This window comes from Dromiciops gliroides, chromosome 3 (genome assembly GCF_019393635.1).
Source record: "Dromiciops gliroides isolate mDroGli1 chromosome 3, mDroGli1.pri, whole genome shotgun sequence".
NCBI classification, from domain to species: Eukaryota; Metazoa; Chordata; class Mammalia; order Microbiotheria; family Microbiotheriidae; genus Dromiciops; species Dromiciops gliroides.
The window spans coordinates 503,526,762-503,554,291 of NC_057863.1; the positions used below are offsets into that span (position 1 = coordinate 503,526,762).

The window sequence follows — 27,530 nt, forward strand, 5'->3', positions numbered from 1 at the left end:
TAAAACCACACCTACCTGAAAGCCTTTCCCTTCAGAGGATCTGTCCTCTGGACTCTGACCTCAGCACATACTGCTTATTTTAATATGGACCACCCTCAAGTCCAGCCAACCAATAGATTTGAATGATGCTAGCCAATTAGCTTTGAGCAGCGTGAGGGCCACCTCTGCTCTGGACCACAGGAAGCTTAAGCTCTCTCATGCTCCTTCTTGGCCTGGGATGCTGGCGGAGGCAGCCATGTGGCCCCCCCTCTTCTCTCTCTATCTAGGTATGTAGGGATTCTGAATTCTGGAGCCATGTGCTCTCTCTCTTTACTAACATTTACGATACTTTAATAAATGCTTAATGCCCAAGACTGGTACAATAGCCTCTAATTTATAAGTAGCAATATATTGGAAAGCCCAGTTAAGTTCTCCAATAGCATAGAACAGGGATAGGTAGCCCAAATATTTTCAAATGATACACTAGATAGTCAAAGGCTTCTCTGTGGGGCAGGGGAGACACTCAGAGCCCCCCACTGAAGAGAAGGACATTCTTTGAATTCAGCCCAAGGCTGAAGACAATCTGTCTGTGCAGGGGTCAATTCTTTTCCCCATTGACCACCTACTCTTTTTTTTGGGGGGGGGCGGGGCGGAGCAATGAGGTTTAAGTGATTTGCCCAAGGTCACATGGCTAGTAAGTGTCAAGTGTCTGAGGCCGGATTTGAACTTAGATCCTCCTGAATCCAGGGCCAATGCTTTATCTACTGTGCCACCTGGCTGCCCCAAAATAGAAAGTGAGTTACAATTCTTTTTTTTTTCTTTTTTTGTGGGGCAGATTACCTACCCTTTATAAGCTCTATGTCCCATCACCATGACTGTCTTTGGTCTGAGAGTCAGTCAAATGACCATGCTTTTATTAATAACCTGCCAGCCTTATTAATAAAAATGATTAAATTTAATTTTATTAAATTAATGAAAATTATTAAATTACCTAGAAACTATGTCTCCCATATTTTTTATCATCACAGAGTCTAGGTCCCTACTCCCTGTTTTTGTTTTCACAATTTTTATCAATATCTTTTATTTTTATATCATTTTCATTTCTGAATGTATTTCCCTAGCCATACCTAGCAAGTCAGCCCTTGTAACATAGGTTAAAAAAGGGGGAGAGGGAAGCAGTTCAGAAAAAACTAACCAACACAATGACTAAGTCTGATAGTGTATGCAGTGTTTCTCACCTATAGCCTCCCATTTCTGGAAGGAAGAGTGGGAGATACATTTTCTCATTTCTTCCTCGGGGCCAAGTCTGGTCATCATAGTTGGATATTGTTTGGTATTTTGTTGCTATGGTTCTTTGTTTTTATCATGTTGAAGTCATGTACTTTTCCTAGTTTGGTTTCCTTCAGTTTTTATCAGTTCATGTCAATCTTTCTTCTCTGAATTCTTTAGTTGTTATTTTTTATGGTTCAGTAACATGTCTTTACATTCAAGTTCTACACAATATTTAGTCATTTCCCAATTGATGGCCTACTCTGTCCTGAAAATAATTGAAACCAGTGTTTGCGTCAGATGAGCTGTAATCCCTGCCTTTTCTATAGTAGGTGTGGTGGAGAGAAGTCATATTACTAAACTATAAACCAACTTCATTAAACGGGAAATTGATTTATAGACCAGTAATATAACTGATACCCACCATATCCTCTATGGAGTAAGCAGGCACTTAGATTAAACAGGAGGGGAAGGGCAGGAGGTACTGCCTTCAGGAAATTGCAAAGCTTCTTTAATAAATCCAAACTTCCTCCCGGAAACAAAATTCCATCTTTTTAATACCAGTATTATTTAAAATCAGTATTGTGTGGCTGGGAAACATAGAACACAATAGTCTCTAAATCACTAAAGATGAGTATCACACAGAAGTCAATGAAGAGGGGCATGGTGAGTGTGAACAGATTACAACATAATACCAATGAGGAACTCCAAAGAAGAATAGGAGCAAAGAAAGCCAACAGGGAAATGAGGACTAGGAAAAGAGGATGGGCTGGTCCCACGGTGTGGGCAAGGGATGACAGGACAGCCTGAGTGCTCTACTAGTATCCTCACAATGTCAAGAGGAAAACCAGAAGACCTCCAAGACTTTTTGTGGAGCTTCTGTGGCTAAGGTATGGCAAGCGTCACACAGGAAGGGCAGGCATGGATGGGTAGTATTGAGGCTGATCACATATCCATTCAGGTTGATCACATATTCAATCAACTTGAAAAGTTCAAATCCTGTATTGGTTTAGTTTTCAGACAGAAAGAGAGACAGAGACAGAGACACAGAGAGAGAGGGAGAGAGACAGAGACAGGGGGAGGGAGGGAGACAGAGAGACAGAGAGAGAGAGAGAGAGAGAGAGAGAGAGAGAGAGAGAGAGAGAGAGAGATGGAGAAACTAAAAATCCTAGACTTGGTGTTTCTAAACTATTTGTCAATAATCAGATGCTTTTCCCAGTTCCAGCTTTCCCTTTAGAGATAAAGAAGGTTCTTTTCCCGACTTCCCTTTCCTTGTACTTTGTATAAATCTGGCTAGAGCAGATTTCATCTTGTTAACTGTGATAAAGGCTTAAGTCCAGGGTCACAGGTGCAGCTGTATGCACTCACCCTGTAGGAACCATTGTCAGTGAAAGACTGCTATGTCAGCACTTTTTTATCTAGCCCCTAAGGAATATTAAAAACCTCTTTCCTCTGGAAAGTCGAGAGACCCCTTTGAGTTATTTGCTTTATGGTGGTCCTGTCAGAGGGCATTTCCAATTGCCCTGTGCTCCAATATTTCACATATATAGTGTAATGATTAATGTGGTAGGAGGTATGATATTGTAGAAAGAATCCTGGATTTGGAATCATCAGGCTTAGGTTCCAATCTAGCTGTATGACCTTGGGCAAATTACTTGATCTCTCTGAAGAGCCTTGGTTTCCTCATCTAATAATCTGCACTAGCTATTTTGAGTATACACACACACACACACACACACACACACACACACACACACACACACACACAGAAGTGGCTTTCTATTAGACTGTGAGCTTCCCAAGGGCAGGAACTATCTCCATGTCTGGAACCTAGTCAGACACATGACTGGGCTCTTCTCTTGATACTCATGCAACAACTACAATTCATTATATTAACTGTGGGTCTTTCATGTAGTCACTCCCTGTCCCTTAACTTGAACCTTAGCCCTGATTGACTTGTCCATCAAGCTGCTGTAGCAGGCTTTGGGGAGCTAAGCGGAGTCTGAAGGAGTAGTGTTCTCACTGAATTCTGGGGAAGGAAAAAGGAGAAAGGGCCCATCCTCTTCCAATGGATTTGGAGTAAAAAAGGACTGGACAGCACACTCAGAACACAGAAAGCCCAGGAACTCACATCCCAAAGACTTTATTACTAGCTACTGTCTGAGCTGGTGAGACTACTTGGTTTTGGTCCTAATCAGGCATGGGACAGGCCCAGATTTGCAGCCCACAAGATCCTGTTTGCTTTCTGTCTATGGTATTAACCTGCCTTTGTAGTCACCTAAGGAAATAGTTTTCCCTCTAGCTCTTTCTTATCAATCCCTAGAACTTAAAGGGATTGGCAGAGATCTAGTCATTTTGCTGGTTAAATTATGGTGGCAGTCAATTTGCCAGCTTGGGCCTTACTTATCAGATTCCCCCCCCCCTTACAATCTAGGTCAGGAGCTCTGGGGCCTTTTCCCCCCAAAATACCTTTAGCTGTTCCTATATTTTTTTTTTTTCTGTTTTGACACCAGGGTTTCAGCTTTGTTGAGATGGTAAGCAACCAAAGCAGGCATAAAGAAATGTACTCTCTGGAAAGGAAGGACTTGGAGTAGGTAATTTCAAGTTTCCTTCCAGTTTTAAAATTCAGATTCTATAAATGAAGACAGTCTTCTCTTCTTTTTTTTTTTTTTTTTGGTGAGTCAATTGGGGTCAAGTGACTTGCCCAGGGTCACACAGCTAGTAAGCGTTAAGTGTCTGAGGTGGGATTTGAACTCAGGTACTCCTGACTCCAGGGCCGGTGCTCTATCCACTGCACCACCTAGCTGCCCCCAATCTTCTCTTCTAAAAATCCAAACCAAACCAAACCACAACAATCACTCCTTTACCTTGAATCCCCCCAAAGCTTCCAGACTTAATTTATATGTGGTCATCTTGATATATTGCTTGGCTATATATTGTTGTATATTTATACACACACACACACACACACACACACACACACACACACACACACTCTTTCTCTCTATGTATATATAATATGTTTGCTGACAATGCTTTCACTGTATTACGTGCCCCATAGATGCTTGCTGACCAAACAATAGACACTTTTATGGATTTCGTCATCTGATTTTTATTTAAGTTTCCTCCCTACCTCCACCTCACTAACTCCCACATCTTGCCAAGGGAGCAGGAAAGGGCAGTGGGTAAACCAAACACTGGAGAAAAGAAGATGACTCAGTGGGCTGTTTAGAGAAAGATTTTCTAATTGGTTGTTCTAAGGAAATCTCTAGACCACAAAGGGCTGGAAAGTTGCTTGGAATAAAAAGCTATAACAAGGTTAAGTAGAGTAAACAGGGACCTAGGGTTAAATAGGGACCCCTGGCTTGGTATGGATCCAAACTTCTTCCCAGGCTTTCATCATGACCTTCAACAAGGATACCCCACGTACCTGAAGACAGTCCTGCCCTTCTCTCTCCCACCTCCTTACTCCCCCAATTCCTAGGACACTCAGTCACTCTGGGCCTAGTGAACCAGATATTTTATTAATTGGTACAGCAAACAAACCAGTACAAAAGGATGTTTTAAAAACCCAACATGGTAACAAAAATTCCCTTCATCTCTCCACATGAGAGCCCCTCTGTGTGGGTACCTCAGTTCTTCTTGGCCTCTTGGAAGAGCTTAAGCAGAGGCTCATCAGCCCTCAGGGCAAAAGTGAGGGTACGATGTTGATAATAGTCCGGGTCACATTCCAGATTCTCAATCACATCAGTCAGCAGGTGTGCCCGCTCCACACCTGAGCCAGGTGCCTCAAAGCCCAAGGCAGTGAAGTGCACATGCAGGTGATAGTAAGAGGGCTGGTAGTGCAGGTAAACTCGAAGACGCTCCTCCTTCACTTGGTAGCGCTGCTGGATGGCCTCCTAAGAAAGGAGAGGAGTGCCAGAGACAAAACTTTTGAGTGTGTACAAATCCCTTTCCCAAAACACCATGTAAGATCAAAGGCCTAGGCCAGGAGGCCAGACTCCATCATTCTCTCTCAATGTGTTATCTAAGGCATATCCTCTGTTTCCCTATCAGGAAAGGATCCTGTTCAGAACATGGAAAGCCTCAGAGGTTCCTGGAGATTACTGAGACTGACACTTTGCCCTTTTCTCTGATTATCTCCAGACACTTCCCTTCCACTGTTGCAGGGAAGGGAATAGACAGAAGGAATCGATACCTCCCAACTTAGGCTGTGAACCTGAAGGAAACAAGGTCAGGGCCAGGCTAAGAATTAGAAAAGCTTAAGCAGAAGAGAGTGGGTGGAGGGGTGGCCGTGGAATGCCAGGGCAGCCTGAGGGTCAGTTAAATTTCAATTGGAAAGCAGGAAGGCCTTTACTTTGGTTCTGGAGGAGACGCTGGTGCTGAGAGGGATTTTAACTAAGTCACCAAGTTAGGACAAATGGCTTATCATCGAGGAAGGGGAAAGAGAAATTGCTGAGGAGCCATAACAACCAACCCTTGGTGACTTCTGGAAAGTTGGCTCTTTACATGCTCAACTACCCTTTAGGCTTTTAATCAGTATTCAAGGAATGGCCAAATCTACAGTAACTTTGCCTGCGGGACTTTCCTATCAAATTACCTCTCTGCCTCCAGCTCTGTCCTCGAGCCTCCTATGCTTAGAGCTGGAAGAGACTAAGCTTTCTCATGGGGGTAAGTTTTAGAGGGAGTAGGGATGAATAGAAAAGACAAGAGGGCAAGGGAGCACTGGAACTATCTGCCACAGACACCAAAACACAGTCGGAGCAGCTGGCAACAGGAATCAGTACCAGGCTCTGCATGAAACAGTCTTCCCAAATGACAGAGGCAAGACCTAATATAATTAGAGTTTGAGCAATGTGGGATAGAGTAGTCCTGGACAGCTTAACAGAAAAGGAGAATGTGAACGGCTATTAGAATCTGGATGGGAGAGGCAGTTAGGTGGTGCAGTCAGGAGGACCTGAGTTCAAATCTGGTCTCTTGACACTTAGTAGCAGTGTGACCCTGGGCAAATCAGATTGCCTCCCAAGGGGGAAAAAAAAAAGAATCTGGATGGGGGGTGAGGAACAGGGTGGAGATCAACTTGCCAGGTGGAGAAAACAACATGAGTAGGTGGGAAAGATAGACAATGAACATGGCTAGTGCAGGGGGCTAAAATTACAGAGGAGTAGATGTGTTTGGACAGTCAGGGTAGAGTTAGCTTATGCATAGGGTCTTTTATGCCAACCAAGTTTATTCTAAGGGTGATATGCTAAGGATTGCTGTGGTGGGCTCTGGGGGAAACACTTGGGAAGGGCAAAAGGAATGATCTGAAGAAGAGAATAAAGAACTCAGTAAATTCCTGATACCATTCTTTCCCAGGGAGGAATCAGGCCCTGCTATGGCCTCGTGGGGTGGCTCACCTGCCCCTGTTGCAAGATGTTCCTGAGTAGGGGTAAATGTTCCCCAGTAAGCTCTCGTAGGGACTTGATCCCCCGGCGATGGCAGATGGCAATCAGGTAGAGGTCATCCAACTACAAAAAGGCAGAACAGGTAGTAATCAGACTCTAAGAGTCCTTTGCCTGATGAAGACCTCCATCCTCCCCTGTTTCCCACAACCCTAGGCTAGAACTCTTGCCAGTGAGCCAGAAGCAACAGAAGCAGCAGTGGATACAACCTGGCCTTGAGCTAACAGTAAACTGCTTTTCAGACACCGTACCAGGGGTGTTATCTTCGTAAAACATGAACATACAAGTGTCTGGGTTTTGAGCTGGATGCAAAAATAAACATGTTTTCTGAATCTTTCAATTTAAGGGAGTAAGAAGATTAAAGGCCTTTTGGTTTTTCTGTGGGGTATAGCTATATGTCTGCATCTGTCTTAACTGCATATATGTTTACTGTAAATACCACCAGTAAGTAAACTATAACTTGTGAGCTAGATGGTGCAGTCAACACAGTGCTCGATGTGGAGTCAGGAAGACTTAAGTCTGAATTTTGCTCAAGCACTTTCAAGCTGTGTGGCCCTGATCAAGTCACTTAATCTGGCCAAATCAATCTCTCTCTCTCTCTCTCTCTCTGTACTTCCTATAGAGAATAATAACAGCACCTACTCATAAGGTGGTTATCAAATGAGATAATATCTGTAAAGCACTTTGCAAACCTTAAAGTGCTATGTAGATGCTAAGATATTACTACTATTTTCCTTTACCATCCTTACCAGGTCCCTGGGTTAACATTTCTGGGCTGTCCTTGTTTCCATTCATGAAGAAGGTCTGGAATTTTGTGGCCACGCCAATTCAAAGAGTCAAAATCACTGGGATCTTTTAACACAGATCAATTTTTTTCCACTTCCAGTCAAAAAACACCCATCTCCACCAACTCACCAAAGATCAGAGCTATGGGCTGACCCATATCATAAATTCATTGTGAATGGGTGGGGCCCCCTGATCACTAGGGTACTAGGAAGCTCAACTTTGGGAGGATCCTAAAGGGCTCCCAGCTTCAGATATTTCTATCCCTGTGGGAGAGTACCAAATGATCCCTGACTGATTCCAATTCCTCACTGCAGTAACCAGGGTGATAAAGAATCACCCAACTGGGGTCCCACCCTTGGGGTCCCAGATCCAAGGATACAAAATGAGGTTTTCCCTTTGATTGTCTGAGGTACAAATAAGCAGTAGTCTCTGTCATTTTTCCTTTCTCTTTGCCTGTACCTTAGAAGGCTAAGTGATTTGACTCTCTACCCAGACCTGAAGGTACTGACCCAACTCACAATGCAGGAGCATGGAATTGCTGAATGAACACACACTGTTGAGCTAAATATGTTTTCTTCTGTGCCCCCCCTAACCTCCCCTTCAGTCTTCCTAGATTATGATGAGAGAACCAAGTTAAATACTTTGGCCAATTAAGCAATCAAGGAGCAGCTAGAAAAGAAAATTAAGTTTCAAACTTGGGAGGAACTGAATATTGTTGACTTGTGTGGGTGTGTTGTTTTTTTAGCTCTCCTATTTATCAACTGCCACAGTGCTACCAAATAATAATAGCATTTATTTTGGCTGAATGCTGCTGACAAATGCTAAATATGACATGCCGAATTACAGCTCTTAGCTCCTCTGGCCTGGAATGGATCATGTACCCTAATGTTTACCTGCCAGCTTAGAGACTTAATCAGGGAGTGCAGGTGAAGGGGGTGGGGGTGGGGGATGAAGACCAATTCTATGGAAACCATGTCAGGCTTCTCTACAATGTACCAAATTACTGGATGGTCCCAATGGGTCTCCGGGGAGGTAAAAAAGTTTTCAGGTGTTAAGCAGAGACAAGGGATTTATGTGGCAACTCAGATGGTGGCAAACTGTCCTAGGGAAGGTGGCATGATCAAGCTCTTTCTGTAAAGCAAAATAAGCTTACCACAGACTGTGTGGTCAAAAGGCCACTTCCCCAGTGGGAAGAAGTGGAACGGGGCAGAGAATGCAGTCAAAGTGGAGAAGGGATCTCACCTACTGATCATACACAAGTTCCACTTGATAGATATTCTAACCAACCACAACTCCTAGTTCTTCCTAGACCTCATTGTGTCCCCTTTGGACCTCTTTACATTCGCAACAGTCATCCCCCATGGATACAACATTTTCCCACATTTTCAGTGATTAAACCTTTCTCTACTTTTCAAAGACCAGTCTGGGTGACAACTTCTTCAGTGACACTTCCCTGCGACCTTCTGGCTATGCACAGTGAAGAGAGAACTGGATTTGGAGTTAGAAGAACTGTATTCAATTGCTGGCTCTGACACTTACTAAATGTGTGACCCTGGGCAAGTCACTTAACTGCTGTCTGCCTTAGTTTCCTCATCTGTAAAATGAGGAAAAAACATTTTACTGCCTACTTCATGGTGTTACAAGGAAAATGCTCAGTAAAACTTAAAGCACTATGAAAACATGCTATTATTCTCTTTTCCACCTCAAATTTCTATAATGTACATTTTGATTACATTGATTTTTTTTTTTGTGGGGCAATGAGGGTTAAGTGACTTGCCCAGGGTCACACAGCTAGTAAGGGTTAAGTGTTTGAGTCCGGATTTGAACTCAGGTCCTCCTGAATCCAGGGCCGGTGCTTTATCCACTGTGCCACCTAGCTGCCCCTATAATATATGTTTTGATAACCCTGTTCTTTCTCCTCCTTTCCTCAATGATGCCCCTAAGCCTCATCTAGGGGTTCCATGTTGCCCCTTTCAAGCAGTGTCCCTGCCACCTCTATCAGAAACAAAGGAAGAGATCATATCCCTGGTGTCTGAAAAACCCTATTCTCTTCACCCTGTAGATAATAAGATCAAAGGAAGGGACTATATTGCTTTTCATCTTTGTAATACTATTGCCTAACACAGAATCTGTCACAAAGCAGACACTTAATGCCAACGTTCTTTAAGTCCATTAGAAAGAATAAACAGAAGTCACTAATCTAGGTTTGCTTCAACAGATCATCTGGCTCCCCTCAAAGGAAGTGCCTTCTCATACCTAAAACAATCTGGATACATTCCATTTGGGGCAATGGAAAATTCACTCTTGGGAAGGATACCCTTGTGGCAAAATTCAGAGTCTCTCCTCCAGAACCTCCTGGCCTACACTCAGATAAAAGTCAAAATGTTGTAGACCCTCCCTGCCTACAAGAATAAGCTTAATGAAGGTTAACCTCACTCTGTGGCACACAAAGCTCAGTGAAGATTTACAAAGTGAACACATGCCAGCTGTGAGAAACAACAGTGCAGATCTAAAATCATGGCTGACACACTCATTGTTGATAAAAGCATTTCATTTAAGCCAGCTCTTTCTCCTCTTAATCCCAACCTATTGCTTCTGGCCTCCTTGGTGGGAAGATGGTGGTGGCTGAGAGCCAGATGAAATTACAAAAAGTTCTCTGTGACTGACTGCTATGTAGGAGACTGTCCAGAGTGACAGGGGAATCATTCTTCCTGGATGGGAAGACAGGATGCCTAGTGACCAACACAGAAAACCAAGAACTGATCGAAGCTGCCCTGGCCTCCATTCCCAGGCCAATGAATTGCCTGGGGCTGACCAGACTTTGTGGATTCCCGGCTCTGCTTATTTTGTAGATCTACCAAACTCTCCCCTCCTGACGTTTCCAAGCTTTCTTTAAGTACTTTTGCTTGTGATATAAAATAACTTTACCTTCTGAAACTGAGAAACTTGCTCTTCTCAAGGGCAATCTCTTAACTCTCTCTGTTTTGGTACCCCATCTAAACCCTGTCCCCAATTCCCTTTTCAGGTATCCTAGCATTTGCTGTGTGGTATCAGCAGTTGCAACTCCTCTGCCCCAATTAGATTAAAGACCTTAATTTAGTTATATTGTTTTCTTTAATTTTCAGGTTGCCATATTGGAGGTCCCATCCAGATCTTAAGACTCCCTGCCTAGCCAGCCCTCTTTCTGACTTTGGACACTTGGCGCCAGCAGGAATCATTTGTGTTCCAGTCGGGACTCAAACTCAGAGGCTTGGCCTGGGTGAGTCTTTCAAATCCAGAATACATGTCTCTTCTCACCTGAGTTGTTAAAGCTCTTTGAAGGGGCAGCTAGGTGGTGCAGTGGACAGAGCACCGGCCAGAGCACCGGCCCTGAGTTCAAATCCGGCCTCAGACATTTAACACTTGCTAGCTGTGTGACCCTGGGCAAGTCACTTAACCCCAACTGCCTCACCAAAAAAAAAAAAAAATTAAAAAAAAAAAAGCTCTTTGAGGACGTCATTTAACCCCAATTGCCTCACTAAAAAAAAAAAAGCTCTTTGACTGGGGGTTTGGTTATACCCATGAATAACTTGGTAACTTGGGTCTGCTCTGACAGGTCCCTCTAAAAGAGGACAGCTACATTTTGTAAATATAGTCACTCTGACAGGTCCCAAAAGGACGGCTGCCAGACTGTCTTCAAATTATTGACTACATGCTTGCAAGTACTTGGAAAATTGGCAGAATTTAACTAAGTCTGATCTGCAACACTGATGGTCACAGTGGGGTCTCCTTTTTGAGTTTATACTTGATTCTGCTAGCCCAAAGATTGAGGGCCCTGAGTGGGATGTCATTTTCCCAATGGCTTCCCCCTCCTCTAACAAAAGGCTTCCCCTCTAAAAAAGACCAATTAGTCTGGCTCAAATTAATGGGGTTTTGAGGATATAGAGGACTTAATTTGTACACGCCAAAGTATTTTAAGAATCTTTACCACTTTGTGGAGTGCTATTTGTGCTAAAATGTTGTGAGTGAGTGTGTGTGTCCTCTAGTAAAAAGCAAGCTTTTTTTTTCTTCCCCCTTGATGTCCAAGCTAAATCATTTATTTTGCACTAAGTTATGCAATCCTCTCTGCTACTCAAAGCAGAATTGTCAGAAAGGTAATTTATACAGAGAGGCAGTTAAAGGGTGACTTCAACTTGATTTTTTTTTACCTGCTTTTAAGAAATTTGTTAAAACTCTAATTGGGGGGCAGCTAGGTGGTGCAGTGGATAAAGCACCAGCCCTGGATTCAGGAGCACCTGAGTTCAAATCCAGTCTCAGACACTTGACACTTACTAGCTGTGTGACCTTAGGCAAGTCACTTAACCCTCAGTGCCCCCCCAAATTAAAACAAACAAACAAAACAAAACAAAACAAACAAAAAACTTTAATTGGGAGTTGATCTCCAATATTAGAAATTTTAAATTCACATTGGTAGATCAGGTTCTATTTAAATCTGGGGAACTGTCTGACTTCTCAATCACCAGAGTTTTTATCTCCATGTAAAAATGAATTTATTGGGGCCAGCTAGGTGGTGTACTGAATAAAACACCAGCCCCGGATTCAGGAGGACCTGAGTTCAAATCTGACCTCAGACCTTGACACTTACCAGCTGTGTGACCCTGGGCAAGTCACTTAACCCTCATTGCCCCGCCCCACCCAATTTTAAATAATGATCTCACATTAAAAAGCTAATAGTAGCTGGGCCCTTAGATAAATTAAGACATACTATTTCGGGATACAAATCTAGTTGTAATTAAACTTATTCTAGTCTTATTTTAAGTGAAATGTCTCCTTACAAGATTTTTTTAAAAGTCAGGATTTATTGTGATATTTGCACTAAGATAAAGTCTTTAAAAATTTCATGGATCTGGACTAATGTAGAAATATGTTTAACATTATTGTAATGTATAACCTATATCAAATTGCTTTCTTGCTTCAGGGGAGGGGGGAGGGAAGAGGAGGGAGAAAAATTTGGAACTCAAAGTCTTACAAAAAATGAATGTTGAAAATTATCTTTACATGCCATTGTAAAAAATAAAATACGATTAATTTTTTAACTTGCTGAATTGTTATTTTATTTCTTTTTTCTTTCATTTATAAAATACTATTAATAAAACAATTTCATGGATGTGGAAATTTGTTGATTGCATGATCTTAAAACAAGTTACTTTAGTTTACTAATCTGTAATGTAGATATTGGATAATTATAGACAAGTATTCTTTTAAGTTATAAATCGTCATAGATTCAACTGTTAAAAGAATGATGTCAAGTACTTGAAATTGCTTGTTTAGAAATGCAATAGATATTTATGATATTTTTACCATGAATTCACAAAGAAGTGATCTCAAAGTCAGGAACACCTGGATTCAAGTAGCCTCTCTGGGATAATCAGTATGTGACCCTGGACAAAATCATTTGTAAATTACAAGAAAAATTTTTTTTTTAAATCTGAAAACTAATAGGCCAAGGAAACTTGTTCAACTTAGCCATGGTGCTGTGTCTGACAGTTTTTCTCTATACCTCTGTTAAGCAGTTTCTTTCCTTTTTTTTTTTTTTTGGTGAGGCAATTGGGGTTAAGTGACTTGCCCAGGGTCACACAGCTAGTAAGTGTTAAGTGTCTGAGGCCAAATTTGAACTCAGGTCCTCCTGAATCCAGGACCAGTGCTCTATCCACTGCACCACCTAGCTGCCCCAAGCAGTTTCTTAATCTAAAGTCACACCGATATCATATTACTGAAGTATGACCCACACTAATAATGGTGTGGTAGTTTAAAAAGTTTACAGTTGTCTTTTTTTAAGCTTCACAGGTATTTCAAGTTTTCATGCTCCTAAGCATTCAAATATTATGATGGGGCAGCTAGGTGGTGCAGTGGATAAAGTACCAGCCCTGGAGTCAGGAGGACCTGAGTTCAAATTCGGCCTCAGACACTTGACACTTACTAGCTGTGTGACCCTGGGCAAGTCACTTAACCCTTATTGCCCCACCCCCCCAAAAAATTATTATGGCTTTGTGTATTTGATGCCTTTTCACTGATAGGTGTTTGAGTAAGTTTTGTTTTATAATAGTTTTATTTCATTATAGGATATTCAACTGGAATTTGTTTTATTACTATCTGGTGTTTTTGTTAAAGCATGTTTATGTTATTTTAGCCTTTTTCTTTCCCTTAATTTTATTTTGCTTCATTGCCAGGTTTACAAACTTCCATAGCATTCATCTACTTTCTAAATGTTGTTCTAACTGTTACTATTATGGTATTTTAGGCAAACTGCATTTTCATACCAAGGGTGACATATGAGAGCCAACCTTAATGAGGTATCTTCTGTCATTAATTTTTTTCCTCCCTGAAAGGTATGATTACTGTTATATTAATTTCTAATGAAAATGTAAAACTGACATGGGGCTTAACATAAATCAGAAGAAATTTCTCCTGTGAGAAGCAAAAACAAAGATGACCAGATAACAGGACAGACATAATGAGGAATCAAGGGACTATTAGAGTTTAGATTGACCAACTAGGTATCAGGACAGACATACCTAAGAAGTAAGGGGAGATAAAATTCTATAGCTAGGAGACAAAGAGAACCCCAAAGGTCAGAACCATCATTTCAAAAAAATTCCCCATGACTCTCAGGAAAATGACAAGCATTCAAGCTTTCCCTACCCCACCCCAAAAGGGAACTTTCCAGTTTTCAAGTGGACATCCCATCTATCCTTTATAAAAGTTTTTGCCTTCTCTCTGTTGGAGGAGGAGGATGTTTCTAAGCCCTCCTCCCCAGGGGTGAAGTCTTTGACTTCCCACTTGGTCACTTTCTCTAGAACCAAATAAAAGACCTCTTTAATTCTACATGGACTGGGTATTCTTTATTGAGAAATACCTCAGAACCACCACTTCTTCCCTGTGACTAAAGGATGGTACTAAAAGCATATTGTACCTACAAATCAAGATATCTAAAATGAAATTAACTTTCACTTCCACTTTATGCACCGATGACAAATGATTTTAAAAGGACATAAAATACTTAAAGAAAAGCTACAGTTTGTTGGTTCTCAGGTTAAGTCTTTAGGACATCTGTTATCAGCCAATAGTTTCTGCTTTGATCCTGCCAGGCTGACTGGGGTAGTCGACTCCCCCCATCCTTCAACCAAGCGACAGCTTCATGGCTTTCTGGGACTTGCTGGCTACTGCAGGTTATGGATCCCCTCCTCTTCCTTGTTAGCTCAGCCCCTTTATGACCTCCTTAAAAATTCTGCTCCTGAGCCGCTCCTCTGGAACAAAGTTTTGGAGGCTGCATTTGTTGATCTTAAAACTGCCCTCTTGTATCCTCTGGCTACTGGTTGTCTTACCTACTCCTTTTCTTTCCACCTATTCATGGGAGAAAAGCAGGAGAATGGTCATGGCATTTTATGTCAAAAACCTAGGGACAGGGGCAGCTAGGAGGTGCAGTTGATAGAGTACCGGCTCCGGAGTCAGGAGGACCTGAGTTCAAATCCAACCTCAGACATTTAACACTTACTAGCTGTGTGACCCTGGGCAAGTCACTTAACCCCAATTGCCTCACCAAAAAAAAAAAAAAAGTTAAAACAAAAAAAAACCCCTAGGGACAATTTCAGACCACAGGGGCCCACCACTGTGTCTCAGAGCTGCTGATGCAGTGTCTGACCTTTTGGCCTTAGTGGAAAAGGTGACTAGATTCCCCCATAAACCTGCATGTTCCCCATGCAGTTGAAGCCCTTCTAAACTCTGATCATGCTCAGCATTTCTTTGCCAGCTGCCTTGCATGATTAGAGATCTCTACTATCCAAACCTAATGTAACTATCTCCAGGTGTAGTGGCTTCCAACCACTTTCCTACCTGACAAAGAGGATGGGACCCCAAATACACTCAGGATCAAGACTGTGCTAAAATTGATGACTTTATTTTAACTCCCAACCCCACCCACCATCCCCCAAGATCTCTAAGAAACTGAGATAGAAAACACAGGTTATTCCTAGTACACTGATGGTTCCTGCCTCTGAAATGATTCTGAAAAATTCACTGCTAGGTATGCTATCACTACTACTGAGGAAGTCATTAAGACAGGACCCTTTCCTTTGGCCTCTTAGGCAAAATTAGGCCAAATTTGAAGCCGTGATTGGAGCTTACAAATTAGCAAAAGGAAAATGAGTGAACATTTACACAGATAGTAGGTATGCTTTTGGGGTGGAACATGATTTCGGGATGTGACGAGGCTTCTTGACTTCCTCTGGCACTCCCATTAAGAATGGGACACACACACACACAAAAAGAATGGGGCACAAGGGGCGGCTAGGTGGTGCAGTGGATAGAGCACCGGCCCTGAAGTCAGGAGTACCTGAGTTCAAATCTGGCCTCAGACACTTAACACTTACTAGCTGTGTGACCTTGGGCAAGTCACTTAACCCCAATTGCCTCACTAAAAAAAAAAAAGAAAAAAGAAAAAAAGAATGGGGCACAAGTCCGGAGATTGCTTGCCTCCCCTTTGTAGCCAGCAGCAGTGGATGTTATTAAGGTTTCAGGACACTCCCATGAAGACTCTCCCCGTGTCCGGGGTAATGCTCTTGCTGACCTGCATGCCAAGCACGCTGCTCAGAAGCCCCCAAACCCTATCAGTCCATCTTCCTTTACATCTTCTGCGGGGCCCAACCTCAAGTTAATATTAACCCCAGCACAACTTGCACCAGTTTCCCTTCTGTCCCACTGCTGAGATTGACTCAAAACTTTTTGAGACCTTAACTATCTTGTTTCTCAGTCATTTTTTAGGGACTCAATCCTGAATCAGTCTACCTTCCAGCTGGAACTCAGAGAAAGGGGCCCTGCCAAGTCCTGCTGACCAATCATTCTTCTGTGAAATGGACAGCTGGCTATATCTCTCACCTCAATAGGGGCTGAAATCCCCAAACAGATCTCCATGTAAGCCAGAAAAAGACTCAGAGAACAAAAGTGATAGAACACTTTCCCAAGACGTGGCCTGAGAATGCTGTGTTCCTTGCCCCAGCTTACATTAATTTAAAACTTTTGTAACCTATGTCCCTGTACCAGCTACTGAACCTACCCTAGGTGTCTTTCTGTACTATTCCCATGAGCAAATTCCTTTTCAAAATTGGTAAATGCATATCATATCAACCCCCTTTATAAGTTAAGGAAACTTAGGGGCAGCTAGGTGGCGCAGTAGATAGAGCACTGGCCCTGGATTCAGGAGGACCTGAGTTCAAATCCAGTCTCAGACACTTAACACTTAGCTGTGTGACTCTGGGCAAGTCACTTAACCCCAACTGCCTCACCAAAAAAAAAAAAAGTTAAGGAAACTTGCATGGTAACTCTTGTTCCAGGAAAACAACGGACCCATGGCACTTCTTTCTGTTCATCGACAGAATTACAGAATTTGTCTAGACCAAGAGGAGGAAATGACAAACTCAGCTGACTGAGAACTGACTGAAGCTGCCCTGGTTTCCATTCCCAGGCCAATGAATTGCCTGGGGCTGACCAGACTTTGTCAATTCCAGGCTCTGCTTATTTTATAGATCTAACAAACTTTCTCCTCCAGAGATTTCCAAGCTTTCTTTATGTACTTTTGTTTGTGATATAAAATAACTTTACCTTCTGAAACTGTGAGAAACTTACTCTTCCCAAGGGTAGTCTCAACTCTCTCTGTTTTGGTACCCCATCTAAACCCTGTCCTCAGTTTCCTTTTCAGGTACCCTAGCATTTGCTGTGTGATATCACCAGCTGCAACTCCTCTGCCCTGATTAAAGATCTTAATTTTGTTATATTGTCTTTATTAATTTTCAGGTTGATACTAGTAGCATTAGTACTGACATGAGAAAGATTTTAGCTCTGGGACCCTCAGGCTTAAACTCATTCATTCAGTACTTTCAGAGGATGGAATTTTATGTATATTTTTCATTGTTCAGCCATTTCAGTCACATTCACCTCTTTGTGACCCTCTCCGCGACTCCATTTGGTGTTTTCTTGGCAGAGATACTGGAGTGGTTCACAATTCCCTTCTCCAGCTCATTTTACAGATGAGGAAACTGAGGCAGACAGAGTTAAGTGACTTGTCACAGGTCCCACAGCTAGTGTCTGAAGCCAGATTTGAACTCAGGAAGATAATTCTTCCTGACTTCAGGCCCAGCACTCTATCACCACCTAGCAGCCTTTATGTATATTTGCTGTCAACGTTTTGTTCTTTTTTGCTTAGACTCCAATCCCCTACAAATCATGAGCTCTCAAGTGTCAAGGGTCCTATGATGCTGAAATCTCTCCCATCTCCACCATCCATCCGCCACCTAGTTAGTTAACCTTGAATCCCAGGCCTCCTGGGTACATGGCTACATAGGGATGCATGGGGAAGGTCAGGAGTTTTATAGAAGCTGATTCCTGAGCTAAACTGAGTTGGCCTGGGGGTATTTCCCAATGCTGGCACAGGTGTTCCTGGCTCAGCAGCTTCATCCCCCAGCCCCTCCCAAAACAGCTCCAGAGCCAACGCAGGCTTGTCTGCTGGCAGCTCTTTCCTTCTTACCACCCCAATTAACTCCCACAGGCCAAGGTAAAGGCAAAAAGAAGAGTCTAACCACAGAGGGCAGGCAGGTGTTCTCATCATCCCTCAAGTGAGATGGGGTCATTTTCTTTGATCTTACCTGGTTCTAATGAATTACTCAAGATTTCAGTTTCTGGAAATTCCCTTCAAAATTCCCACTACATGCCCCTCTCCCCACCAAAAGCAATTGCCTAGGGGCTGCAGATTGCTCTTCTAAACATGGTCTCTGATACCCTTATCAGAAACAAAAGAAGAAATCATGTCCTTAGTTCTCTCCTTCTGATATTTAAGTCGTAACTCCATTCTCTCCACCCTGCCCCTGACTATATTCTTTTTATATATAATATTTTATTTTTCCCCAATTACGTTAAAACAATTTTTAATATTTGTTTTTTTCTAAATTTTTGAGTTCCGAATTCCATCCCTTCCTCCCTCCCTTCTCTCCCCACTCCCTGAAACTGTAAGCAATCCAAAATAGGTTATACATGTGCAACCATGTAAAACATTTCCACATTAGTCAGTGTGTGTGTGTGTGTGTGTGTGTGTGTGTGTGTGTGGCAATTGGGTTAAGTGACTTGCCTAGGGTTACACAACTAGTAATTGTTAAGTGTCTGAGGCCAGATTTGAACTCAGGTCCTCCTGAATCCAGGGCTGGTGCTCTATCCACTGCGCCATCTAGCTGCCCCCACATTAGTCACTTTGTACAAGAAGACAAATTTTTAAAAAAGAATGAAAGAAAGAAAGTGGAAAATAGCATGCTTTGGTCTATATTCAAACAGTATCAGTTCTTTCTCTGGAGGCAGATATCATGCATCATCATTAAGTCCTTTGGGATTGATTGTCTTGGATCATTGTATTATTGACATTAGCTAAGTCATTCACAGTTCATCCTACATTATTACTGGTACTGTGTAAAAAGTCCTCCTGGTTCTGCTCACTTCACTTTGCATCAGTTCATGTGAGTCTTTGCAGGTTTTTCTGAAATCATCCTGTTTGCTATTTCTATCCCATCACAAGCATATACCAGTTTGTTTAGCCATTCCCCAATTGATGGGCATCCCTCTGATTTCCAATTCCACCACAAAAAGAGCTACTATAAATATTTTTGTACAAATAGGTCCCTTCCCCTCTTTTTTTGATGTCTTTGGCGCATAGACCTAGCAATGGTATTGCTGAATCAAAGGGTATACAGTTGTATAGCCCTTTGGACACAGTTCCAACGTGCTCTCCAGAATGGTTGGCCCAGTTCACAATTCTACCAGCAGTGCATCAGAGTTCCAGTTTTCCCACATCCCCTCCAACATTCATCATTTGCCTTTTTAGTCATATTGTCTACTCTGATAGGTATGAATCAAGACCTCAGAGTTATTTTAATTTGCATTTTTCTAATCAATAGTGATTTAGAGGGGCAGCAGGTGGAGCACTGTTCCTAAATTCAAATCTCACCTCAGACACTTACCAGCTGTGTGACCCTGGGTAAATCACTTAACCACAATTGCCTTAAACATCAGGGGTCATCTCCAGTCATCCTGATAACATGTCTTGCCACTGGACCCAGATGGCTGTGGAGGAGAGAGTGAAGTTGGTGACCTTGCACAGCCCTCCCTCACTTAAATCCAATTCAGTGCAAGTCATGACATCAACCCAATGTCATAGTCCTCTTTGGGAATGAAGGACAAATAACAACAGTGATTTAGAGCATTTTTTTAATATGACTACAGATAGCTTTGATTTGTCTGAAAACTGCCTGTTCATATCCTTTGACCATTTATCAATTGTATTTTTATAAATTTGAATCAGTTCTCTATATATTTGAGAAATGAGGCCTTTATCAGAGATACTTGTTACAAAAATTTCCCCCCAGTTTTCTGCTTTCCTTTTAATTTTGGTTATACTGCTTGTATTTGTGTAAAAACTTTTTGATTTTGTATAATCAGAATTATCTATTTCATATTTTATAATGCTCTTTTTCTTTGATCCTAAATTCTTCCCTTATCCAATACATCTTACAAATAAACTATTCCATACTCTCCTAATTTTCTTGCGGTATCACATTGTATGTGTAAATCATGTACCCATTTTGACCTTACTTTAGTATATGGTATGAGATGTTGGTCTATACTACCATACTGTTTTTCAGTTTTCCCAGCAGTTTTTGTCAAATAGTGAGTTCCTCTGAGGTATCACCTCATACTTATCAGAGTGGCAAATATAACAAAAATGGAAAATATTGGATGTTTGGAGGGGTTGTGGGAAAGTTGGGATATTAATCCACCATTGGTGGAGTTGTGAAAAGATCCAACCATTCTAGAGAGCAATTTGGAACTATGCCCAAAGGGCAATGGAACTGCCCATACCCTTTGATCCAGCAATACCATGGCTAAGTTTATATCCCAAGGACATCCCCCAAAAGAGAAAAAGACCTATTTGTACAGAAATATTAATAACAGCTCTTTTTGTAATGGCTAAGAACTGGAAATCAAAGCAATGCCCATCAATTGGGGAATGGCTAAATAAACTGTAGTATATGACGGTGATGGAATATTATTGTGGTATAAGAAATGACAAGCAGGATGATTTCAGAAAGGCCTGGAAAGACTTGTATGAACTGATGTACAGTGAAGTGAGCAGAACCAGGAAAACATTGTACACAAAGACAGCAATATTGTTTGATGAAGAACTGTGAATGACTTAACTATTCTCAACAATACAATGATCCAAGACAATCCCAAACAAATATTGATGAAACATACTATCCACCTCCAAAGAAAGATATGGATGGAACACAGACTGAAGCATGCTATTTTTCACTTTTTTTCATTTTTTAAAATCCGTTTTCTTGTACAAAATGACTAATATGGTAATATTTTACATAATTGTACATATATAACCCATATCTGATTGCTTACCACATCAGGGAGAGGAGAAGGGAGGGAGGAAAGAAGGGATAAAAACTGGGACCCAAAACTATAAATAAAAGTGTTTATTTCTTTAAAAAACAAAAAATAAATAGTGAGTTCCTCGGGCAGCTAGGTGGCGCAGTGGATAGAGCACCGGCCCTGGAGTCAGGAGTACCTGAGTTCAAATCTGGCCTCAGACACTTAACACTTACTAGCTGTGTGACCCTGGGCAAGTCACTTAACCCCAATTGCCCTCACTAAAAAAAAAAAAATAGTGAGGTCCTGTCCCCAAAACTTGGATCTCTGGGTTTATCATATACTACATTACTATGGTCCTTGACTAAACTCGAGATGACAAGAGATTAAATATGCAACTGAAACACTCCACAGATCAGCTCAGTTTAGAATCAGAAAGCCTGAAAGTATACAGGGACTAAAAAAGTAAAAGTGAAGGAATTAATGGAGAAGAAACAGGATGAAGATCAGTCCAGGCCCAGTGACAAGCCCCTGACATCAGGACCCTAGAAGTCAAATGGGCTCAGTGTAAGAGAGGACTATAGAAAAGGATTCAGAATACTCAGAGAGAGGGGCAGCTAGGTGGCACAGTGGATAGAGCACCGGCCCTGGATTCAGGAGGACCTGAGTTCAAATCTGGCCTCAGACACTTGACACTTACAAGCTATGTGACCCTGGGCAAGTCACTTGACCTCAATTGCCTCACCAAAAACAAACAAAACAAAACAAAACAAAACCAGAATACTCAGAGAGGGAGGGAAGGAGCTGCTCATTCACAGCTTTGGACCTTTTCTCTTCCCCATTCTCCAGCTTGCTGAGCCCTCTGTCCTAATGCTGTCAACCACTATCTCCTTGTTCCTCCTGGATCCCATATAGATCCCAGTCTGCTCCTGGACACAAAGAAGAAGCCACTGCCAATTTTTACTAGCACCATGAACTGAGAAACTCACAAAAAGAGATAAATGGGCAATATAAATATAATAATGACCTGGGATGACAAATAGTTTATGTGTGAATGGAGAATTGCTGAAATAACATTCTTAAATTCAATATTTAAGAGGTAGGAGCACTGAGAATTACTTAGGGACCAGGTAAGTGAAAGCTAATAGGTAAAAAAGGGCTTCCCACATAGAGGAAAGAAAGAGCAACACTTTTTGTTGACGGAGGCTTTCCTTGGGATACCTGATCCCTAAGAGAGTAAGATGCAACTCATCCCTATTCACTGCAGCCAAATGAAATACAATCACTTTGGCAATAGGGGGTTAATGTCTAAGGGAATAGTTAGTGCAAACAAAAGCTTGGTTGATACAAGTTGTAGCCAGAAGCCCTCCTGAAAGGATGGAAACTGACACTTCTTGGTGGGAGTTGCATGGCTGTTAAAGAATCCTCCGCAAGGCTGCTCTCCTTAAGGGATGGGATCACTGTACTTTTCCTAAAACACCGGTTTACTGGGTGGGAGGAGAGGCAGAACAGGCATTTAGCCAATTCTTCTCACCCACATGTTTGGGTATGACAGGTATGTGCTCTGCTGACTTTTCTTCCTAGCTTTGAGAGCTTAGTGATTCACTTTGGTGATTTTAATCTGTTTAAAGAAGACAAAGAAAGGAAGCAAAGGCTAAGGACTGCCAGAAGCCTGAAGTCAGGCAACAACACACTACAGGACATGGGGAAGTCCCAGGAAAAAAAAGGCCTTACTTGCTTTTGATTCCACTTGAGGTCAGGAATGAGAACAAAGCCATCCAAAGGATCTGGATTCTCAAATACAATTCGGTCAGCTTCAGCCTTCTTCTCCAGAATATTGTACACCCACTAGGAGGAGAAGAAAGAAAAAGAACTACATTTGGGTTTTTAAAAAATGACCTTCCACTTTATTAATGACAACACCATGCATATACATTTGTTTTTTTAAAAATTCCCACAACTCCCTGGGGCCCTGTTTCTTTACCCCAGATAATTCTTTAAATTACATTTTTATATTTTTAAACAACGAAAATCTGCTTCTCTTCCCTCTTACTCCATCAAGAAATAAAGTTCCAAATTGCTTTTCAGAATGTCTGGCCCAGTTCACAGTTCCACGAACAGTGCATTAATGTCCTGCCAGCTTTGAGACAACTGTATTTCCCCAAAGGTCCTTAACTTTTTGCTACTAGAAGATGGACCATTCTGTACTAGGCAAATTCTTTGCTCTCTCAGGAGGTGAGAGTGTAGGAGGGAGGAGAAAAAGAGAGACAGAAGAAAAAAGAGGGAGAGGGAGACAGAGAAAGACAAAGAGACAGAGACACAGAGAGAAGGGAAGAGAAAGCCAGAGACAGTACATAAACAGTATCTTCAAAAAACAGCCAAGCTGGGGCAGCTAGGTGACACAGTGGATAGAGCACTGGCCCTGGAGTCAGGAGGACCTGAGTTCAAATCTGACCTCAGACACTTAACACTTACTAGCTGTGTGACCCTGGGCAAGTCACTTAACCCCAATTGCCTGACCAAAAAACCCCCCAAAAAACAAAAAAACAGCCAAGCTCCAAAAAGTCCAACTACAGGTTTCTTCAAGATGAAGTTCAGCTCAGAGGTTAGGAAAGAGTTTTATCCCTCTAAGAGAGATACAGAATCATCAGCAGCAGTATCCCCTAGGGTCAACCCCAGCTGAAATAGGGTTCCAGATGCTTAAGGCTCAATTTACTGCTTTCTTTTATACTATTTCAGGCTAAAAAACATGGTCTTTGTACTGCCAAAGCAAATGCCTGCCTTTCAAGGTCCTGAAAGGGAAGGGAGGCAAGGCTGGTTGATAAGAAACCTTGGGAATTCCCAGCTTCTTCCCCTAACATGCTCTTTGGGGACCATCATGCAACAGAGACAAAGGGCAAGCAGGCATCTGCAGTGGTGTCCTCACAGAGAGCTAGCAGAGTGCCCTACCTAGCCTGGAGCACTCTGATGCTCAGCATGACTTCAAAAGATAAGCAGGCTTTAAGAACACCCACCCCCTTGGCTGAGAAACCAAAGTAGAAGGCTACATATAACGGATTCTGTCAGGAATCCTCCAACCAAACCATGACTTTCTATCCCTTGTTCAGGCCCTTCAGGTAGAGACTCTCAGAAGCCAGTCAGTGAGTGGTCCCCCAAAGCAGGATCACGCCACATTCTAGGTCTGGGAGTCTCTCTGAGGAAACGGGAGTAGAGGGGCCGAGAAGGAAGCCAGTTGGAGTCAGGGCCCGAGCTGTCTGACCCATGCTTCTCTAGCTCTATTTGCTGACCTGTTCTGACTCTGAGACTTCTCTTTTTAACATGAAACAACCCCTCCCAGACTCCTTCCATGACTGCAGCTGATATTCCGCCCATTTTACACAAAGAGAAAAAAGGCCAGTGAGGGGAAGAGCGTTAAGAGGCGTAACTTAGGTGACCAGAGGAGGCCTGGCAATTAAGGCACCCAGTACCTTAGGGAAACTGGGAGGACGGGCCTTTCATTCTCTTCCCAATACCTGCTTAACAGAGAATGTAGCAACTCTCTAGGAACCCACCATAGTTGATAATCTGGGCTTCAGGTTTAGTGAAAAGGGGAAGAGAAAGAAGCCTTGAAAAAAAGCAAACAAAGGATGGGAGGGCAGCTTCTGCTCTGAGATAAACGGAAGCTGGGTGCCCAGAAGGAGCCAGGCTGGCTACAAAGTATACTACAGTAACCTTGGTGCTTAATCTGCCTATCTGGCATGTTGTCCTCACAGGCTGATAAGGGGATGCTGGCAGGAGAGGAGAAGACAGGGAAGGGATGGCTGGGATGAGGCCTATGTTTATCCTAAAGAAGAAGGTGGGGGGGGAGGCATTGTAACCTTTGGCTCTGCACGGATCTGCTTAGACTTCTGTGTCCACTTGGGATTCCACTGGGGTTTCTGCCTTCATTTCTGCTGCCATGGGCTAGTTAGCAGAACAGGGCTGCCCAAGTGTGGCCATGGTAGGGTGTGGGGTGAACTCACAAGCCTGATTTGGTTATCAGTGTCTGCCTTGAGGGCGGTGCTGGTCAGTGGCAGTTTGAGGGCTATAATAGTGCCCAAGGTCACACAATAGGCTCTGTATCAGAACATGAGTAACACAGTGGGAGGTGGCAGCAGGGCTGGGCATGAGAACTGACAGAACCCTCGAGCCCCTGCAGCGGGCTACAGCAGGCTCAGCAAAAACCACCATTCCCCTGTCAGGAGCTCAAGTAAGCCTTCCAGATTGCTATGGGAGTCCCAGGGAAGGTGCCTTGCTCAGATGTCTCTTCTTTCCCCTTCCCTGATTCTACGTGCCGGTTAATGCCTTTTTTGTACCATTGGCACCAGCATTCAGAACTCCCTATCCCAGTCTAGAGAGATGAGGAGCCGGGAAACCAGAGAGAAGAGAATAACTGAGCTCACACTGCAATCTCCTGCCACTAAACAGTGGACGATTCCCAAGGACCAGTAGAAGGGGAAGGGAAAGCAGCTGGCAGGATTTAGAACTCCTAAACCAAGGAGGCATATGGAGCAAACCACGCACTCCTCCAGAAGAGTCCTCTCCCCATCAAAGACTGGAAACGTCAGCCACAAAAGACTTAGAGGGCCAGATCAAAATCATAGTTAGAGTGACAGGAAAGCTATAGTTGGAGCTATGCAGAGTTATTTCTACATAATGGATTGTTAAAAAGAGGCTCTGCATGGGGGGTGTTTTAGAAAGGCATGTGTCTCATGGTCTGATATTCAGGGACAGAGAGTGTTGGGGGCCAGACCATGAAGCAAATGTGGTGCATTCTTTTGGTATCTGCTCACCACAAAGAAAAGACACTTCAAGGGAGAAGACGGGTTCCACTTCCAGGGAGGGCTTTGTCTCTGAGATGGTTCAGAGTTAGCTTCCCTACAAAAAAAAAAAAGATCAATGCCTGGAAAAAGTCTTGGTCTAAGAAATAAGGAGTCCATCGAAGTATAGATTGTCCCACTGGCCTTGTATCAAGGAGTCTCAATGCTACTTTTCACTTTCTCCCTACCTTGGCTCTTGTACCTACTGTTAACCAAGGACCCATCTCAGTCCTTGCCCCTTCCAATGAGCACCAAGGTGAGATAGGGAGATCTTTTTTTGTTTGTTTGTTTGTTTTTTGTAGTTTTGTGAGGCAATGAGGGTTAAGTGACTTGCCCAGGGTCACACAGCTAGTAAGTGTTAAGTAAGTGTCTGAGGCCAAATTTGAACTCAGTTCCTCCTGAATCCAGGCTGGTGCTTTATCCACTGCGCCACCTAGCTGCCCCCGGGAGATCTTTTAAAAGAATGGACAGTTCAGGGGCAGCTAGGTGGCACAGTAAATAAAGCACTGGCCCTGGATTCAGGAGGACCTGAGCTCAAATTCGGCTTCAGACACTTAACACTTATTAGTTATGTGACCCTGGGCAAGTCACTTAACCCTTACTGCCCTGCAAAAACAAAAAACAACCAAAAAAAAGTGGGCAGTTCATTTTAGTGGGCAAAGGGCTGAATTGGAACTAAATCACATGCCCAATAAAGTTGCTTTCACTTTCTACTGAGTAAACATAATGCTCAGAAAGTGTAAAATGCTTAGAAAGACCCAGAAATGAGGAGCTTATGAAAGATGATGATGATAAGTGATTACTGTATCAATCAGGTTGAACTTCAAATAGTCACACAGCCAAATTCTGAGCAGTGATTCCTACTGGCCTCCATTAGACAGCTTGAGGCAAAGGAGAAGCTAGGTTCTCCTGCCTAATAGCCTTCATACTTGGTCTAGAGGCTGAAAGGATATCCAAAGGATTAGGTCAACCTAAAAATGTAGGTACTGGATAAAAACGCCCTCTAAGGACAGGGGCAGGTAGGTTGCATGGTAGACAAAGCACCAGCCCTGAATTCAGGAGGACCTGAGTTCAAGTTTGGCCTCAAACACTTGACACTAGCTGTGTGACCCTGGGCAAGTCACTTAACCCTCACTGCCCCACAAAAATTTTTTTAAAAAAAAGTTATTAGGACAAAACAGTGCTCCTTGCAAAAGGCTCTGTCTATAGTTGGCACTTAAGTATTTATTGGGTTGAATGTGGGATGATAAAGAAAGAAAAATGGTAAATAGTATTTCACTCTAAGCTTCAACCCTCAGAGGATGGTTTGCTTGAGCTACACCCAGGGAAAAGGGTCTGGATAAGGGTAGGTTTGGGGGATGGTTCTAGGAAGTCCAACCATGACAAATTCAAAATAGAGACTCAGTCAATTTGGGAGCCAAGTCAGACATCTAAGTTCCTAAAAAGTCCATTTTGGTCTGGGATCCCAAAAGCCAACTCTGTTGAACCTCATCGTGACCCTTCTTGTAGAATCACAGATTAACTAAAATGAACATTAGAGGTCTGCCTCATTTTATAGATAAGGAAACTGAGGCCCACAGAAGTTAAATCATTCTCCCTGGGTCACAAAGCTGGTAAGGGTCAGACACAGGATTCAAACCAAGTCTTCCAGACCTCAAGTCCAGAGGTCTAACCACTACACTATGTTGTTCTTCCTCTTTTCCCAGCTCCCAGAGTTAGTTCAGAATAAGTCCAGCCCTGGGTGTAGGGCCTTATGATCTTC

General features: G+C 42.7%; 1 protein-coding gene across 1 annotated transcript in view; it reads right to left on the reverse strand.

The window, feature by feature from the left end:
- Positions 1-4,751: 4,751 nt before the first annotated feature.
- The window catches only part of DCPS (decapping enzyme, scavenger), a 50,646-nt gene continuing 27,867 nt past the window's right edge, over positions 4,752-27,530 (reverse strand). Inside the window, exons 4-6 of the mRNA XM_043997774.1 lie at positions 22,665-22,778; positions 6,648-6,758; positions 4,752-5,147 (exon numbers count right to left, since the gene is read on the reverse strand). Coding sequence (XP_043853709.1) covers positions 4,881-5,147; positions 6,648-6,758; positions 22,665-22,778 — 492 coding nt within the window. The 3' untranslated portion in view covers positions 4,752-4,880. The remainder of the gene's footprint in view (positions 5,148-6,647; positions 6,759-22,664; positions 22,779-27,530) is intronic.